This window comes from Schistocerca americana, chromosome 1 (genome assembly GCF_021461395.2).
Source record: "Schistocerca americana isolate TAMUIC-IGC-003095 chromosome 1, iqSchAmer2.1, whole genome shotgun sequence".
NCBI classification, from domain to species: Eukaryota; Metazoa; Arthropoda; class Insecta; order Orthoptera; family Acrididae; genus Schistocerca; species Schistocerca americana.
In genome coordinates this window covers 880,574,399-880,594,242 of record NC_060119.1, presented here as the reverse complement: position 1 = coordinate 880,594,242, position 19,844 = coordinate 880,574,399, and the positions used below count along the sequence as shown (strand labels likewise).

Sequence of the window (19,844 nt, the reverse complement as noted above, 5' to 3'; positions counted from 1 at the left end):
ACGGATGCTGTGATCAAGATAGTATCTGTCTAAAAGAGGCTTGCACCTATAACACAATTGGATAGATAAAAATAATTTACTCACCATGTGGTGGCAGGAGAACACACATACAAAGGTATTCAAGTTTGCAAGCTTTCAGTGCCAGTGGCTCCTTCTCCTGGCAGGAAGTTGAAAGGGAAGGAAGAAGGGTGAAGAAAAAGGACTGGTGAGGTTTAAGAAAAGGGGTAATTTTCAGAAAAGTTGCCTAGAACCTGGGACAGGGGAGACTTAGCACACAGGATGAGAAGGAGACTGAGATTGTTGGGGACTGCACTGGACAAGATATGAAAACTTGAAGGTTAAAGGTGGAAGACAGGGTAATATGGAACACAGAGATTTCTGCTAAAACATTAGGCAAGAGGTGTTGAAAGCTAAGTGCATTACATGTGACAGAGGTGGGATGGGAGGCTGCAAAAAATAGACAGGTCAGAAAATGAAAGATGTAGAAAACTAAAAAGGAGTGAAGAAACGAATAGTTACTGTTAAAAATGCTGAGATTAAAGAAATTAATATAAATATAAATTAAGGCCAGGAGAGTGGCCAGAACCATGGACATGTTGCAGCGCTATTTCCCACCTACAGAGTTTGGAGAACCTAGTGTCTGGAATTAGAATCCAGATCGCACATGTGGTGAAACAGCACCAGGGTCACAACTGTCATGTTGTAGAGCATGCTTTGCAACAGGATATTGTGTGCTGCCAGTGTACACCCTCTACCTCTGCCTATACATCCTTACTGATAACTTGGTTGTAGTCATGCCGATGTAAAAGCCCGAACAGTGTTTGCATAATAGCTGGTACATGACGTATCATTTCACAGGTGGCTCTCCCTTTGATAGTATATGTTTTGACAGTTACAAGTCTGGTGTAGGTGGTGGTATGAGAGTGCATAGGGCAAGTCTTACAGCGGGGATGGTCACAGGGATAGAAGCTATAGGGCTGGGAGATGGGTGCAGAAGGAGCATATGGTCTGACAAGGATACTGCGAAGATTGGGAGAGCGACAAAAAGCTATTCTGGATGTGGTCGGCAAAATGTCGGACAGAGTGGACTACATTTCAGGGCATGATTTTGGAAGTCATAACCTTGGTGACTTAACTAATTAATACATTCAAGACCAGGATAATAGTGAGAGACAAGTGGTGTACTTCTAAGTTGTTTTTTTTTTAGAGGTCTCAGCAGTACTAGGATTGGATGTGACAGTCCAGGAAATCTGCTTTTGAACTAGGTGGGTGAGGTAATCACATCCCGTGAAGGCTGAGGTGAGAGTGGTGGTGTATTGCTGCAAAGTCTCCTCTGAACAAATACACTTGCCTTGAATGCCAAGGCTGTGTGGCAGGGAACATTTGACATGGAAAGGATGGCAACTGTCAAAATGTAAGTACTGATTAATGCAAACAGAAGAGTGTAGCTGATCTTTGCTGATGATGAGTTCAACATGGGACTGAAATAGGACCATGTGAAATTTAACTGGGAAAATTTATTTAGAGATTCCAAAAATCTCATCAAACCAGGGGCTGAAGGTTTGTGGATCCCAGGAAACTCCCTTCTAAGCAACCCATGTAAAGGTTATCATAGGAAAGAGCTGTCCTGGTTCCCATGGATGTGCCCTTATCTGTTTATATGAGACTTGGATCTGATGCACTACTGGTAAGATGCACTGATGGCAAGACACAAAATGCAATTGAAAGTTTGCACAGTATTATTTAGTCCAAGCGTCCCAAATAAATTTTTGTGTCTAAGAAGAAGAGACTTTTGGGTGTTGCAGAAGGGAGTTTCTCAATTCAATACGGCATGTTTGAAAACTGGAGAGAGCAGGAGTCTCAGTACTCCTATATCATCCTTGCAGAAGAAGATCTGTTTGTGTGGAGATCAATGAAGCGATCTCCGAGATGATGCCTGGAGAAGATAAAGTCTACCCTGGTCTTGAAATTACAAAAGGAAGAAGCTTTGTAGGAGCAGGAAGGTAAGCCATATAGTGCTGGTGAATCTTAATGAGTATATGCCTTGTACCAGCATTCATTTTTCAATAAAATTTTAAAATCCATTTCCCACATAGACCATGACAACACCGCACGATTACAGTTGGAGGAGGAAGCAAGCACTGGAGAGGATAGCTTGCAAGTCACACTTTGCCGGGCTGCCTTAGAGCAATTTACTGCTATAGTGAGACAACATATAATGCACCAATATGGTCATGGATGGAGTGGATGAGGAGGACCTGTACCATGGCCTCCAAGATCACTTGATATGAACCTCATGTATTTCTGTGTTTGGGGCACCTTAATGGAATAATGTACACCATTCCTGTTAACACGGTTGAAGAATTGGAGCAGAGATTTGTCAATGCTTGCCAATATTTGTGAAATGATACATGCACATTTGGAAGAATTCAAAACTCATTGCAGCAATTGGTACATGCCAGCATCCGGGTACAAAGACGACACTTTGAACACTACTTTAACTACAAGCACAGTCATGCAACTTTTATCGTGTTCATTCGAAACACCTGCACTTCTAGCAAAGTATCTCTATTAACTTTTTGTGCAGTACTGATACCTTTTCCTAACTGGGATGACGCTTACACGGAATCAAGGCAGTGGTGGCCAGTAACCACAAAGTCGCCTTGCAAACAGTTCGTTTGCTGCACCCCGAAAAAGTTCAGCATGAGAACTTAAAATTTTTGAAGTTTAATTCCTGCTGGACCCAGGCAGTACAGGCCAGCTTGGGCAATGTCCTAGTCAACTAAGCCACTGAGCAGTGTTACTGATATTATGTTAAAACATTCTGGGCAGACAAGATTATTACACCAGTCACAGCCAATGTACATAGAACCATGAATGTTGCATTACAATGTAACCAAGACCAAAGTAATACTTTGTAACTAAGAGCACTTACATGCTACAAAGAAACTCACACATTACAAATTTAACCAGTCCTAGTACTCTGTGCTCAGTGCACAGCGAGCTAGGAAAAGCTTGCTGGACAAATAATATGGCAAAGCCACTTGTCTCCCCTATATCAGAAGCTAAGCTCGAAGGGCATAAATAATCAAAATTAGGGGCTCAAGGCATTCAGTTGGGCTCATTTTTGCAATCTTGCAGAGCATGAAGTGCTGTGCACTAAAGTTGAAGCAGCCACAGGTTTTACTTGTAGACATGTTGGTCATTTGGGCCGCGATTGTTCATAGTGTAGATGGATGATGATACGCTTCAAAAAATAATTCATGCGGTTTTGTAAGTACTGAGAGCATTAGTTACTTTCCTTAGTTTCTGGTATTAATTACATTAAGAGGTAAATTACATAAAATGATAGAAACACTTGCTGGTATTACTACAGAGTCTCTTGTTGATCTGCCAGAGCAAGTTCATGTGTTAACAAATGAAAATTCTCACCAGAAGCAGGAGAATGAGGACTTCCTTCATAGATTTAAGGCTTTAGAAACCATTCAGGTTCAATCACAGCCTGAATCAGGGGAAAATAAGACAGAGTTGGGGGTGGCTTCTTCTTCTTCTTCTTCTTCTTCTTCTTCTTCTTTTGATCCAGCTGTAGCCGCAGTTATCAATCCCTTTTCTGGTGAAACAATGGAAGCTATGTCAGTATTTATTAATGATGTTACAGCTACAGCTGCAATGAGTGGTTGGTCAGGTGAAGTAACCCTTTGTGTGGTGACTTAACATTTCACAGTGGAAGCCAAGATATATGTGTTGTATCATTACACGCTCAGTAAAGCACAGTCATTTAAGCACTTTATCACTGGACTACACCAGTGTTACCAATAACAGAACAGAAAACAATGTTTTTGCGGGAAGCTCAGTACTTTGACTTTCAGATGTAATGAGCCAATGGAAGGAAGTACTTTCAGACAAAATTCACAAAGCCAATTTGAACAAGTATGTGTCTACCCAGAATGCAGAGGTCAATTAGGTGTTACTGCAGGAAGAAGAAAACAGAACATAATACTTTTCTTGCATGGAGTACCCACAGAAATGTCATGAAGGGATCACATTGAGAATCATCATGATTTAACAGCAGCTCTTAGAACTGCAGTGTAATTGGAGGAGACATATTTTTACATATGCAATGGGTAGCTCACTGTGTATTTGCTTAAGAAGTCAGATGTTACAGGTGTAGATATAAGGGCCATATGCAGAAATAGTGTAGGCAACCAGAGTGGGGAAGAGGGCCACAGAGCATTGGATCATCAGAATAGAAAGAATGCAGAGCACTATTGGAAGAAGCCACCATTAAACTAAAACTGGAATGATCCAACCACTAGAAAGCAGTCCTGATAGACTATAGCAAAGCATAAGTTAGTGCACAGATGAAACACTGCTTAGTGGCCTTAAAGGGATTTTTAGTAGACACAAGGACACACGTGTCCATTATCAGTCTGGACCTGGTGAGCGGGAGGAGACTTGGGCCCACATGATACAAGTTACATAGGTTGGTGATAATTGTGTGGAGTTGTTGGGTATAATGGTACTCGAGTTTACTATTGGGAAAACTGAGTCCAAAAAGAGTAAGGAAGTTTTGCCATATGTGGGTGAAGGCTATTCAGTGATTTTCAGGCTACCTTTTCTCAATGGATATCATGCTAGGATTAGTCTTTGGCAACACGAGGTTGAGCTCAGTGGAACTTTGTTTCAACTGGGTGATACAGTTGCAAATGAAGCCATGTTGCAAGGCTCACCTGACATGAAAGTGATGACAATTAAACTGCACATGAGTTCTTTAAAGATTGATCAACAGGATGAAATATCAGCAGTTTTGGGAAAACTGGTGTGGGTTTCAGTGGGTACCGATTTGTCTTGTGGGGCTTCGTAGTATATGGCTGAGCCACTCTCAAGCAATGAGGAGTCAGATGGTTCACACAGTTTTTTGCATGAAAGCATAGTGCATGCAATTAATGTTAATTGCAGATTACAGAATATATAGTTCCAGTCAGCATAAACTATTTTAGCAGAGATGAAGTTAGTCTGTCAAAAGGTACGGTTATAGCTCCCCTAGAAGTAAGAGAGGAAGCAGACCTTGGCAGATAAAATCTGGATATCAGACATAAGTAAACCGTCAATGTAGCAGCATTACACAAGACAATGGGTCAGTTGAATGGCAGTGATCACACAGCTGTGGAAAACATTGTAGAAGTTTAGTGACTTGTTCCATAAAATGGGTGGTTACCAGACACTCAGCAGCATATACCTAATAGTACACCAATTTACAGGTAACAGTATCACACAGCAAGATATTTACACCCACTAATAAAGGAGTTCATTGAACAGCATCTTTGAGATGGAATCCCTGGAGCACTGACATTGGTATTGTTCCTAATAAATCATTGGATGCAACAAAGAAATATAAGTTTTACTGTTATTATAGGTTTCTGAATGCACAGACATTACAGATGCTTATCCAGTCCCTAACATTACGGAAACCTTAGCTAATCTGGGTCAGTGTCATAATTTTAGTACAATGGATCTCAAAAGTGGTTATCATAACTTAGAAGTAGAACTTGAAGATGGACCACAGACAGCATTTATGGCACAATGTGGCTATTATGAATACAACTGGATGCCAGTGGGTTTAAAAATGCACCTGCTACTTCTCAGTGGTTACTGGATGGAGTTTCAAGAGGTTAAACTATCAAAAACCCCTATCGTGTATTTTGATAACATAATAATTTATTCAAAGGGTATGCCACAGCATGTAAGACAGTTGGAAGATGTGTTTACTAGATTATGATAAGCGCATTTGACACTGAGCGTGGTCAAGCATCATTTTTCTCTAACTAAAGTTAACTATCTGGGACACGCAACTAGTCACCATGGTATGCAGACCGATCCTCATCTTACAGAAGCAATTCAAAATTTTCCAGCACCATGAGCAACCAAACAGATACAGTCATTCGCTGGTTTGTGTAACAACTACCATATATTTGTAAAAGATTTTGCAAAAATATCCAAACCTCTGAACAGATTACTTAAAAAGGGTGTAAAGTTTCAATGGACACAGGAGTGTCAGTTAGCTTTTGAGAAATTGAAGGAGGCATTGATTTCAGATCTGGTATTGGAGTTTGAAAAACAGTTCATCGTCTCATACACTTCTAACAAAGCAATCCACCATATTTTGGGTCAGACTGTTAATGGATGGGAATAGCCAGTAGCATATGCTTCAAGTCAGTTAAATAAAGCACAAGGTAACTGTTGTATCCTGCCTACTTGTCAAATATGGGGTGCCTAGGAAACCTGCTCCTCGGATCACTAGACAAACAATTCAAGCAAATCATATTAATGAAGTTTACTACAAAAGGAAATGATTACAATACTTAACTTTGTGAAATACAGATGTGTCGCAGGCAAAGGGTGACAGACAAAATAAGTCCTAAAACAAGTGAACTAATACAGTGGATGCTTCTATCCAGGTCGCTGGTCTTGACTTGTCATAGAACTCACAGAACTGAGGCACGGTCAAGCGGTGTGACACTTATGTCCTCTTCTTATAGAGGGTGCTGCTGTTGCACTGTCGACCTGCAGAGGGGTCGGTCAGCATTTCACAGCCCTCTCTGCTCTAACGTTCCCACCTGGCTTTATGCCGGAACAGTAACTACACGACAACTCGAAGGAAACATTAGCGACCATACGCAGTATTACATATTTCCAGTGTTACTAGTATGGTAGATTCAAGGTTGTGACTGATCATGGGTCACTGAAGTGGTTGCTTGGTCTGAAAGACCCATCTAGTTGTCTAATGTGTACAGTTCTCAAGCTTAATGAATCTGATTACGAGGTAATCCATAAGCCAGGTAGGAAAAGACAAACACAGACGTGTTAAGTTGCAAAGTGGCCATGTTGAGTACACTGGGCAAGAGTGTGTTGGAATGGCAACAAGCACAGACAGACCATAAAGACTCTCAGGCTTTTAAGTCATAGCCACACTTTATCTACATGAGGATTTGTTGTGCAGAATCATGAAATGCAGACCACATGTCATGGTTCCAGCAGATTTTCAAAAGGAGATGTTACAACAGGCTCATGACCGTATGTTGTCAGGTCATGGTGGCTGATAATTAACAGATGGGAGTGTTGTGGAACAGTTTTGGTGGAGGAATAGGAAACACAATGTGGAGCAGGATATCAGAGATTGCGTACCTTGCGCACATCAGAAAATCCCTTTGCAGAGGTCACCAGAGACGTCAAAGCCATTTCAAATGCTTGGCCTTGACATATGTGGGCCATTCAACAAAACACCTGCAGGGAATGGGTATGTGCTTACGATAATTGATCACTTTTCATGCTTTCTAGTAATAGTAGCAATTCCAGACCAATGGCAGCCAGTACTGTGGTACAGACATTAGTTAACAGTTGGATATTAAAGTTTGGAGTGCATGATAGCTTATTCATGGATCAGGGCATGAGCTTCATTTCAGAACTTATGAAGTTCTTTCAGCTATGCTATCTGTTACATATTTAGAAGTTCAGAATGAGCCCATTCCACCACCAAACCAACGGTAAGACAGAGCATGTTCATAAGACGATTTTGAAGATGCTGAGCTTTAGTGTGAATGTTTGACACGATGACTGGGATATCTATTTTCTGTGTCTTTTGTGCATACAACTTAAAGACTGGTACGAGAACAGGCATATCTCCATTTGAGGTTGTATGTGGGACAAAAATGATGTCCCACTTTGACATTTTAACCCTTTTGAGGGTGCATTTTTTGTAGCAACTCAGCAAAGATAACTTTTTTGCTACTCTATTAGTACTGTGATCAACTGACTACATTTATTTTTTGATAATTTTATTTTTGTGCTTTAGGACCAAAAACTATGGTGGTACATATATCACCGTGCCACCTTTGTGAGTTATTAAAGCTATGGTGGTAAATGGATTTCCCACTTCCCTTTTGTGAGCTGTTATGTGTTGCCATTACATATAAAAAATAATGAACAGTGTTTTCTGTTTTTATTTTATGTTTTCTTTTATGTTATTTAAAAATACTTCGTGTAGATATTGAAGTTTACTTACCATAACATGAAAACATTCCTTGAAACTTTATCACACAATAAAGGTATGAACTGATACACGTCACAATAATGTATACTACAGAAGCAAAGCAATGTGTTTTGACAACTGTAGTGATCCCACAGCAACCACAAATTGGTTGTTGTGGCAGTTTTCATACACATGGTGCAGTGTACTACCACAAGATGTCAGACATAGACAGAAGAGGTAAGCTTTGGGATATCCCTAATTTGGTGGTAAGCATGCTTCCCAATGACCACAAATGTCAGATCAATTTTGTAGTAAGTATCCTTCCCTAGCTCCTTCCAGAAACTACTTTGGAGGTAGCCATACTTCCCAGTAATCATTAACACACCATTGTTTAGTGGGATATATACTTCCCACAGTCCTGAAGGCTATATTTTGTAACAAACAGAAGCTACAGCTGATGCAGCCACTAGATGCCAGGAGCGTACAGAAGTGGTAATACATATTACCTTAAACGATGTAAGGAAATACAGTTAGTGGGAAGTACATCCCCCACAGCCTGCAAAAGGATTGTCCTAAATTGGCATAAGACTGCACATCAGTAAAGAAGTTTGCAAGATGAATAGGGGAAATATGGAGAAACATTCAAAAAGCTAACACAAAAGCTCTGGAATGCCAGGAACAGCTGTGTTAGTGCACGGGCAGCATCGTATCGTATAGGGAAGTGAGTATTGATCACTAATTCCTATAAACTGAAGGGAAAGATGAATAAATTCTTGGCCAAATATCACTGACCATATTAGGTCATGGAGATAATGCAACTGGTTAATGTAAAGTTGCAACTTTCCTTCGAAACATGTATCAAGACGGCAGTTGTATAAAACAATTTAAAGGTATGATGGATGTGGTACCACAAGTACCTGCGAATGACCTGGTATGCAAAGATGCAGCAGACAGAAAAAACGAACCTTTAGTGGTTTGACAGCAAAAGGCACATGACATTCCTTATGCTTTGAAGTCGCATAATTAGCTATGCATTCTTCATGACATTGTCAGCAATGGACATATGTTTCAGGAAACTAAACTGTTTTACTGCAGCCAAGTGTCACGAGTTACCTGTAATTAGTTATGTTGTTAGAGTCTTTGAAATGTTTTAGTGGTTTTAGCTTTATTCTTGTCATCTAAGTTTACGGATATGTTTTACATTGTGTTGTATTTGGATGGATTCAGTGTTTTCATGTCATTGCCATGCATATTTTTCTTTTACTGTTGCAGGATTATTTTCAGGTTTCTTTGATGTTGTTTCTTGTTTTCTACTAGTTGTTAGTTACTCATTTCAAAAAGAGGGAATGAATGATGAATGATTCCTTTCCTCAGGCAGAAAGTTCATGAGACAGCATGGCAACAGGGAAACGGACATGTATATGGATGTAGAAGGTTCTGTTGATTTCAGGTAATAGGAAGCCCATGTACTTAACGTTGGTAGCGGATGTGTAGGTATGTACTCAAGGGAGTATTGTTGTCTGCCCAGAGAGACCGGTACAGACTGATGCGTGGACATGTAAGGTGAGTATGTTTTTAGGGAAACGAATGAAACAAGTTACAAAAAGGAAAATTTACCCATACAATCCCACTTTGAAAAGATTGGGATGCAGTGGCTGCACTTGGTCTTCTCACCAGAAATTGTATTGACAAATTGTTATGGAAAAGGGAGAACTGAGGGATTGAGGAAATTAGAGCTGCAAGGAAACTGTGTTATCATTAATGGTACGCCTTGTGAGATAGTCAGGAGGGATTCCCTCCTTCAGGCTACATTCACTGGTACAACTATCATAACACTGATGCAGAATATATTGTATTGGCCAGAAGGGGGTCACTAATAGTATTGCCCACCCAAAATTTAATGATATCCTCAACCCTGAATTAGGCATTCATTACACATATTTATCGAGTCACAGCATGAGAAAATTTCAATGGAACAGAAGTTACTACAAGTTTAAATCATTAGCACGAGATTATATCATTAAGCAGTTCAGCTGCCAGTTGTAGCGTGCTTCTACTAGGAAATTGCATATTTCATTTCTATAACAAACACAGACGTGCACAGACTACAGATCAAGTGATGCATCAATTGCCAGTCGAGTGGTTAGCCAGCATGGGCTGAGGGAACAGTTAATGGAAATAAAGCCACTGTATTTAATAGTGTAAGTATTAGATTAAGGACCATATTGTAATAAGGTTCTGGAAACCTCACTTCAAGAGTAAACTCACACAGTAGTGAATAAGAAAAAATCCATGAGGGATAGATAACGATTGAAGATGGGTGCTGCCATCAGCACGGCACAGAGTTCCATTAGTTAAGAGTAATTTTAAGGGAAGATTCACCTCGGAAGATTTGGGTTGAATCTTTCAAATGAGGGGAGTCATGCTCCAGATTGAAAAAGTTTGGTCTACGAATTGAATATTTTTAAATTTAAATCCAGCTGCAGCCAGGCAGTAGGGACAGCTCTGGCAATGTACTACTCAAGTAAGCCACTGTGGAGTACTGCTGACATTACGCCAAAACGTTCTGACCAGACGAGGTTGCTACACCAATCACGACCAAGATGCGTAGAACTGCGAACAGTGCAGCACAATGTGACCCAGAGTGAAGTAATACTTTGTAACTCAGAGCACTTAGGTGCTAACAAGAAACTCACATGTTGCTAACTTAAATGGTTGTAGCTGGAGGGGGGGGAGGGGGAGGGCACTCAGGCGAAAACATTTGCTACTGGGTGGAGCGACGTGACGTCACGACGAGGACCCTAGCGCAGTGCAGCCGTATGCTTACATGGGGCAAATGCACCGCACCACAGACTCAGTGCCATGTTACTCGTTCATTTTACTTACGGTTTCGTTCAATACACATCTGTACAAGTCAAAACAAGGGGCATGACAGGTTTTGTACACATTAAGAGTAAATAAATGATGATTAAGATGAAAAATAACTCACTCATTTGATGAAGAAGCAAATGTTAATGTAGTCTGTTTCTACTGCTGTTTACCAGACGACAATGCAATCCATAATTGCTTCCTCTTTGCGGCACATTTCTTCATTGCTTCCAACTTTGCTTCTTGATTGAGATCCCTAATCCTTATAAATGTCTCATTTTTACGTAAAGTGTAATAACTGCTTCATGAACCTCAGGAAACTTTTGTTTTAAAATAGAGCACTGAGACTTTACGACATTTTTTTGTTTACACACTCCATTTCCGTGAAAAGCAGCAAATTCTTCTTCAAACTGCAACACTCTGTTTTCCCTTGCTGGCATTGGAGTGTAAAGACCACCACGAGATATAACTGATATCCAGTCTGCAGCATGATCTCCTTCACATTTTGCTACTGGAAAGCCTAGTGATTTATCGATGTTGTGGCACTTAAATGCAATATAGCCTGCAATGTATTTTACCGCATCTGGAAGAACATTGAGATTACAGAGTCATCCCCCATTGTTACCACATCTGTCAGTAAATTTTCTTCCACATTCACAGTTTCTGGGATTTCTTGTAGCAGCGCTACGTCAACAACATTTACACAGAGCTCACTGGTAATGAAACTTAGGGATGCAGAATCCGGGTCGACATCACACTGGGAGGACTCTGAGTTTAATTCTTTAGTAACTGGCATGATCCCAGAGAAAAAAATATCACTTTCATTACCCGTCAGTATAAGGAGACGTATCCTGTTCCTTACTTCAAAAGGTGTAGGATTGTTATAAAATATACCTAATCCTCATACCCTAGAAAAAAAGTTTTCCAGGCAATCTTGATTCAGTCTGCAAGTTAATATATAGCTAACTTTCATACTTTTCAGACTTCCGAAAAGACCAAAGAAAGATTTTATTGAAGTTATGAAACCTTTTTGGAAAGGCAACATCCACCACGTTCCCCAGACCTAACTCCTCTGGACTTTTACCTGTGGGGAACACTAAAGGACGTTGTTTATTGACAAAAGGCATGCACATTGGATGAACTTCGAGAATCCATTGTACCTTAATGTTCAAATATCCAACAGAACACGTTGCAGTCAGTAGTTCATGCTACAGTTCGGCGGCATCATTTGTGTGTGGATGTTAATGGTGACCATTTCGAACACGTACAGTGATATCTTTAAGTTGGACTTTAAGCTACACGTTTTCACCAAAAATGAGACAACTCCGTCAATTAGCTTGCAAGTTATGAACTTTTAAACAGTGGATACATTTTTTTGGACCCCTCTGTATGCTGATTTTGTCATTTGAACTATATACTAGCATTAAAATAGTTAACATATCAAGAATACATAAAAATAACGGCTATTTCTACGACAAATGAAGCCATTAGATCCAGGAGGAAAAGCAAATACACCTGAGAAACATTATTTATCGCCTGTACAATACAGCGAGTCATCCACTCCCGTAAAGCAAGATAGTAAAGTGTCAAAAAGCGTTGCATTTATGTGAATTCGTTTGTATTACGGTAATTTTTCAGTTTCAATTATTTAAAGTGTTATGTATGTGCATGCGTCTTACTTTTTCGTTTGCATCACCGCTTTCCACAATTTCTTCTCCATGCCAGTTCGGAATGTTTATGCAGGGGATTGCTGTTGGTAATAACTTCTTTCTTGAAGGTAACCCTAGAAGCTCATTTCTCAGATCCCGTTCATAGTCTTCAGGCGGAAAATGAGCTGAACACACACGTGCAGTTTTCACATTCACTTTGTCCTTGCGTTGGCATTGAACTATCCATTCACGTTTCAAGTGCTCAACCTTGGGAAAAACGTGATAAATAACGTCCGTCGTCGTTAGAGCAGTATTAATGCAATGTGCCATGGCACAGTTACAGTGACCCTTGCTCATGACTGTCTCAGAACAAATCACTTTTATTGGATGTACACTACCACTTCCGTGTTCCACTGAATGCACAGCACTGCAGTGTCCTCTCCGTGACGTCAAGGCGCGCACGGGTATCTGGGAGTTTTTTTACTCGCTTGGGGCCAGAATGGCCTACCCGCTTTTTCTATATACCTTGGGTTGTAGCAACCCAAGCTTGGCATGGAATGAGCTAGGAAAAGCTGGTGGACCAAGTAATAGACAAACCCACTGTAGGACTACATCAGAAGCATAGCTACTAGGGCATAAATAATTGAGCTTAAGGGTTCAAGGCACTGAGTCATGCTCCAATTCTGTCTGAATCTTGAACTAGAGAGAATGACAGACTTTTGAGTTTCACAGAAACCACAGCTACCACTGGGTGATGAAGATCGGCTGTCTACCTATCCACTGACTACCTCATCGAGTTCCAGCAGAAGGCGAGCCATAGTAGTGGCATGATGCATATGGGACTTAAGGTAGTTTCAGCAAAGCAGGGAGCTGGTATCCGGCCAGCCGTCACCTTCCGAGAACCTCAGGCTGATGGACCATAAGCTGTCTATGATCTGTCTGGAGCAGGCATGCCCTCGCAGCCTCCTAGTCACCCACGTCATCGGCCACTATTCTGGGGTCACTTCTAATCAGCATCAGGGCATCTAGTGTCAGCTATCACACCCTAGCACTCGACGTGGGGACAACAAATTCATGCAGGGGTTCCTAGCCAACACACATTCAGAGGGCTTGGGAGGGGGAGGGGGGGGGGGGGGGGGGGAGGAATTCTTGTCTTCACCTGCTGGCAACAAGCACAGAAATACAGGAGCTGCCGCCCATGATCCAGGACAACAGGCCATCAGCACATTCTGCAATCAGCTGTGTCTGCATGCACACAGTGCAACCCTGAGGCAGCCTGGAATACTGAATAAGGCTGCTTGAAAAAACACGTCTGTATAACCACTGTTTAACTGCACACTCCATCATGAATCTGTATCTCACTCACCATTTCCCTCACCCATCCTGCTGCATAGCAGTCCATTGCCATTTGGTCAAGGACTTCTTGACATCATCAAATAAAGTGAACTCCTCAGTCATCATAGATGACGACCTTATTAAAGGTGTGAGAACCAGAATCTGGTCAAAATTAATGTCTCAAGATTTGAACAATGCCAGGTCAGCATGCCATCTGATTATAACTGTACAGAAAAAAAGCTGAGAGTCCAATGAAAAATTATAATTTTAATAACTTACCTCAACAATGGCAAGATTTGTCATGCCAAAAATTAATGGCAATATGAAAGTTGAATCAGGCAAAGTAAGATCTGAGAACCAGAGCAATCCCTCCTTAGTAAGTTGAACAAAATTTATCTCGGCACCTGAAAATGTGAAGCAGTACATTATTAGATTTTTTTGTTGGTCTGTTGATAGTACACACCTAGACAATAAGTAAATAATCATTGAAATATGTTGAGCAATATGTATATATAATCCCAATGGAACTTCTCTGGATTATAGTATACTCTCAGCTGTACCTTTCACTATAATATGATGTCCCATTATTTCAGTTAACACCTCCACCTTCCTATTGACTTTGTCATAGTATTGATATAAGAGTAATTCTTTCATGAAATATAATAGAGAATATACATATTCAAACAAAACTAAGTACAGTTTCTAATTCACTCAGCTCATTGACTGTACTAGTGTATCATCAATCATATAAATACACAATACGACAGCCAACATCCTTAACAAAAGGCACATCTGAATTCTGTGCTCATCTCTTCAAAAGGTCTTTTGTACACACTTAGTCCCTGAAAAGGAACAGGACGTAATGGTGAGAATACTTAAGCTGAAAAACACTGACAGTGACATGGGTTTACTAATAATGTGACTCCAAACAATTTTTATGTAGTGTTATATTACAATGATGTTAATAAATGAGTAAAATGGTGAAATTCAGAGTGAACAGAATAGAAAAGGTACATCTTATGAGAATTCTCTTTAACAACAGAGGCACGTTACTGTGAAAGATACAAAGTGCTTTGCATAACCTAATGTAATCCTGGGAAATACCAATGGGTAACAAATGTCCAACAGGATCTAAAATTTCATTTTCTAAGAAGGAATGCAAAGAACTGGTAGTGACAGGCACAGTGCACAGGAAATAGATGGCCCACACGAATTTTTGGGGGTTCTGACAACTTTTACAAATATACCAAACAAGAACACAACTTCATTACGGAAAAAAATGAAATACTGTCAATGGAGATTGGGTGACTCACTAATTATCTCCTTTTATTTCCTTGTGACAACAACCACAAGTACATTTCAAAATCAGTTACTGGTTTTGATCAGTAATTTGTCATTGCACCTAATTCCATGTTCGGCAAATGGTAACATTAGGTTTCCATTGTTTTGTCAGCACAAGTATAGACAGCAGCAGGAAGAAGTCAAGCCTTTATATTCAAGAGTTCAGTCTTTCTCTGTCTACTCATACATTTACACATGCATGAAAGGAACAGTCACTTTGGCCAACTTTATACTTCCATTTTTTAAAAAAATTAGATTTTAACATTTTTTATGAAGGAAAAATAATTATTTATTCAGATGTTATATTCATTAGTAGAAACACATACATGCTGCATGCTGAAATCTATGGCACACTCCATTTATGTCATTGCTTGTAGTTGTTACCACATTGTTTTCATGTAGCATGTAGCATGCAGCATCTTAAAGAATGGAACACAGTGGTTGAATACTGCAGTTGGAGGTGAGACACTTGTGCAGCGCCAAGAAGTTGGCGCAGGGAATGTCAACTGAAAATTCAACACACGGCCACCCAAGGCATAAGCACAGTGGGGTACGAAAGCTGATTGTCAAAAAGAAATTTAAGAATTAACAACAGGTATGTGAGGTTCCCTATCCTGAATGCTCTTATCTTCTGCCTACAGGAAGAAGGCTTGTCCTCAGCATGGAACTGTAAATTCACCCTGTTATCACAGTGTCATTTAATTCAAGTTGTATCATAAAGAAACAAGTAATAGTGAACAGGCATCTACACTGATTTAGCAAATCTCATATGATAGTGGGCCACAGAGAGCTCAGGTATGCTGTATATGCGCCACACACCCACTGTGCCAGCTGCAGTTGTGTAGGACACCTGATAAGTGGTTGTGCAAGTGATCTGTGTAGTATGTAACATCTTGAGCTGACGCCGTTCGAACAGTGTACAGTGGTTGGTGCCTGAGAGATGGGAAATTCTATTTCAGCAGTGGTGCTGGTATTCAGGTTCACACATTCAACTGTGTCCAAGGTATATTGTGAATGGTAGACAGTCCAAATCAGACAAACTACTGCTGTCCGGTCACCACAACAGACAAACTACCAACCGTCCAACCACCCCCGATGACCGTGACTGGTAACATCTGAGACTGATCATCAATAGTGGCAGTGCAGCAAATCAAGGCTCAATTTAACACAGGAGATGCTACACACATTTCCCAGTGGACAATCTGTAGGAACAAGGGTTCCATGGGGTATGAGAGCTGACACCACAAACAGGTGTCACTGTTAACACGACAGCTTGCATTTGTCACCAGTCACCACAGATGGACACTGAAACAATGGTATAGCATGAAATGGTCAGACGAATCATGATTTCAACTGCACCATGCTGATAGGAGGCACCGTGTGTGGCACAAACTACATGAACTGATGGACTCCATTTGAAAAGAAGATGTGGTCCAAGGCAGTGGTGTCTCTGTTATGGTCTGGGGTGCATTTTCCTGCTGTAGAATTGGCCACCTAGCTGTATTGGAAAGGACTTCTAATGGTCCGCAGAACATTGAGCTACTCAGGGACTGTCTCCACCCATTTTTGGCCTTCCAACACCCTCAAGGTTCTGCAGTGCTTCAAGATGGTAACATGGCACCAAATCCCTCCCATGTCACTCAGGAATGCTTCCAGGAACATGTAGAGAAAGTCCAAAGACTGAGATGGCCACCACAGAACCCAGATTTGAAATCTATCGAGCATATCTGGGATGTCAAGGAACACAGGCTCTGTATCAGGGGTCCTGCACCCATGTACAGAGCAGAATTGGCTGCCGCTCTGCAAACAATTTGGTCAGCTGCTTCCAGAGGAGTGCCAGTAGGGCTGTTGATAAAATATCGACATTTACCCAGGAAATATCCATATATCAGCGATATTTTCTTCCCTAATATATCGGTATGTCAATATCAAAATGGTAATATCGAGTGCCGATATTTTTATTTTATATAATTTTATTAGAATTTTTATAGAATTTTCGGTAAATGTTTGAAATTGTAGTAGAACATAATTTTACTTTCACTGTGTGAAGCAAGTATAGGTGGCAGAAAAGAAGAAATTCGATTGCACTGGGGAGTGGTGGTGTCAAGATTTCCAAGGTGAAGAAACAGCACATGAACTGCATTAAAAAACAATTTTTGGTGTAACTACTGTGCTATTTCTTCATATCGGCATACTTCAAAAACAGTTGCTGAAAATTATGAACAAAAATCTAAATGACGGGGTTGGTCTTTGCAGCAGGTGGAGACACGTGAGGGGAAATGCTGACATAATCGGTGCTACCAACAGAAACTGCAATGTTTAGCTTCACCACACAATTTTCCTACATCAGCCTGAAGCAAGGTTTATTTCAACACATAGCCAACACAAATTAAGAACATAAGGCATGAGACAAACTGGAATGAAATACTGCATGACAGTCCACCATGGGCACAGTTGTTAATTAACAACACAAGTCGACCAAAAAAGTATTGTAATAAAGTTTTTCATGTGCACAAAGTCCCATTATTAACTTACAAATTTTCGAATTAAGTGTTTTTCTTCCAGTTCTTGCTCTAAGGGGGATAGGCAGGCTGCTACCATGATTATGTACAGGATATCAATAATAAATCAGTACTTAAATATACAACTCTAAAACTGTGAAGCCAATATTTTTATAGGCCAATAAGTTGATATTTTTTCCTTCAATATATCATTTCATTTTATTTTTTTTCCCTGATGCATTGCAAGCCGATAATAATATTTTTTTTAGACATAAATATATCAGATTCTTGATATTTTTAAAATTATCAACAGTAGTAGTACCAGGGCCTTGTAGATTCACTCCCATGGTATCTCACTGCAGTCTGCACAGCCAGAGGAGGCCTCACTTGATATCCGGTACCTATCCCATGACATTTGCTAAGTATTGCAAATTAGTGAGAAGAATGTGAGACATTAAACAAAACTTGTGTAATGAAGGGTTAAACAGGAATTAAGCAAACATTTGTGTAACAAAGGGTTAAACTTGAATTAAAATCATGTGAATAAAGCTGGTGGAGAAAAAACATTACATCTGAATAAACCAATAGTTTTGGAATATCAGTGACACATTGCTAATAATTAAGAATGAAGTTAACTGTTGAGTGGCTTCTTAAACATTATACTATGGAATCCAGAAAAACCAAACTCAAAAGTCATACCAAAAACAGTGAAGACTGTCCGTCTGAATCTGTCAATACTTTTTGATGTACTTTTGATTGCAATTCTCCTTCTCACACATGTACTTGGGCATGCTGAGAAGTAATGTCTCCAAATTTTTTATGTGGAAACTCTTAAAGCTTTTTAAACAAAACAAACATATTTAGCATTCTACATATTTATTCTTAATGTCAACAGATTTATTTCTCAAACAATGGAAAGTCCAGCTTTGAATAGCAACAATATTATGAAAGGGATATATTGCTGTTTACTGTAAAGATGACACACTGAATTGCAGATAGGCCTGATTAAAAATCTGTTACATGTGTAGTATTTGTGGCCCTTAAAAGGGCCGATTTTGAGAACTGCTTTCAATGATTATATAAAGTACAATCACCCACAATGCGACAATCTTCCAAAGAAGAAGGACCACTAGCCTTCACCCACAAGTGAATACTACAATCGGAATTTATCTTACAACGTCTACGACAAGACAAAGACAAACTCCCGTGCGGTAAAAGGTAGGAACCCTCACTAGCAATAATAATCTCAGAAACAGGTATAGTACGGTAAGCTAAGATTTCACGAGTTTCAAAGGATTCCAAACCGGCTCTCCCTGCATTGTTACAAGCAACGAAAGCAACTGTTATCCATCCGTTACCCAAACTGGAAGAAGAAGAAACTTTCACTAAAGAAAAATTTAACTTCGCACCACAAAATAAAGTAGGTCCATGAATAAGAACAAATTGAGTAGTTTTACCTACTCCCCTTACTTCGTTCTTTTTACCCTTAGCAGAAGATGTCAAAGCACCAAGAGTGCTGTCCACATTGACCTAAAGCCTTCTCCACAGGAGTGGGACTGAGCCCACACTGACACAAGCAAGAACACCTAACACACTCATGATCATCACCGTCAATTCTGGACAGTAATCATCATTATATACAAAAGAGGTAATAGGTGTATTAAAAACTATGGGAACAGTTCAAAGTCAAAAATTGCAAGCCACACTTCTGTCTCTTTAACTCCAAATCAGAACATACTGATCTTAATACTGTTACTATGGTTACTGGTTGCGTCCCTGTAAGAAATTGTTCCACAACAGATGTCATACACAAATCCTCATAGAGAGCACTTTGGGTCTAGCTCAAATGTTGATCATTTATTTCCTTATTATGCTTCTTTTACATGTTCTTTCATTATATTTTATGCAACCCTGTTTTTATATTTACATGACTCTTGTCGTGGCCCAAATATTTCATACTACAATTGTATTTTTATTGATTTTATTTGTATTTGATGGCCATTTGCCATCACTGACATAACACACTATTTACGCAACAGCAACTGCATGTCATGCAGCAGCTCTAGCCGTTGGCAAGGGTATTTTTCTTTCTTCTTCTTCTTCTTATTCTTCTTTCTTTCT

General features: G+C 40.0%; 1 protein-coding gene across 3 annotated transcripts in view; it reads right to left on the bottom strand.

Moving 5' to 3' along the window:
• LOC124614346 (cytochrome c oxidase assembly protein COX18, mitochondrial) overlaps positions 1–19,844 on the bottom strand; it is a 74,809-nt gene that overhangs the window by 22,726 nt on the left and 32,239 nt on the right. For all 3 annotated transcript variants that reach the window (XM_047142935.1, XM_047142937.1, XM_047142936.1), the window contains exon 4: positions 14,161–14,285. In XM_047142935.1, coding sequence (XP_046998891.1) covers positions 14,161–14,285 — 125 coding nt within the window. Of the gene's footprint in view, positions 1–14,160; positions 14,286–19,844 lie in introns of those variants that run through there.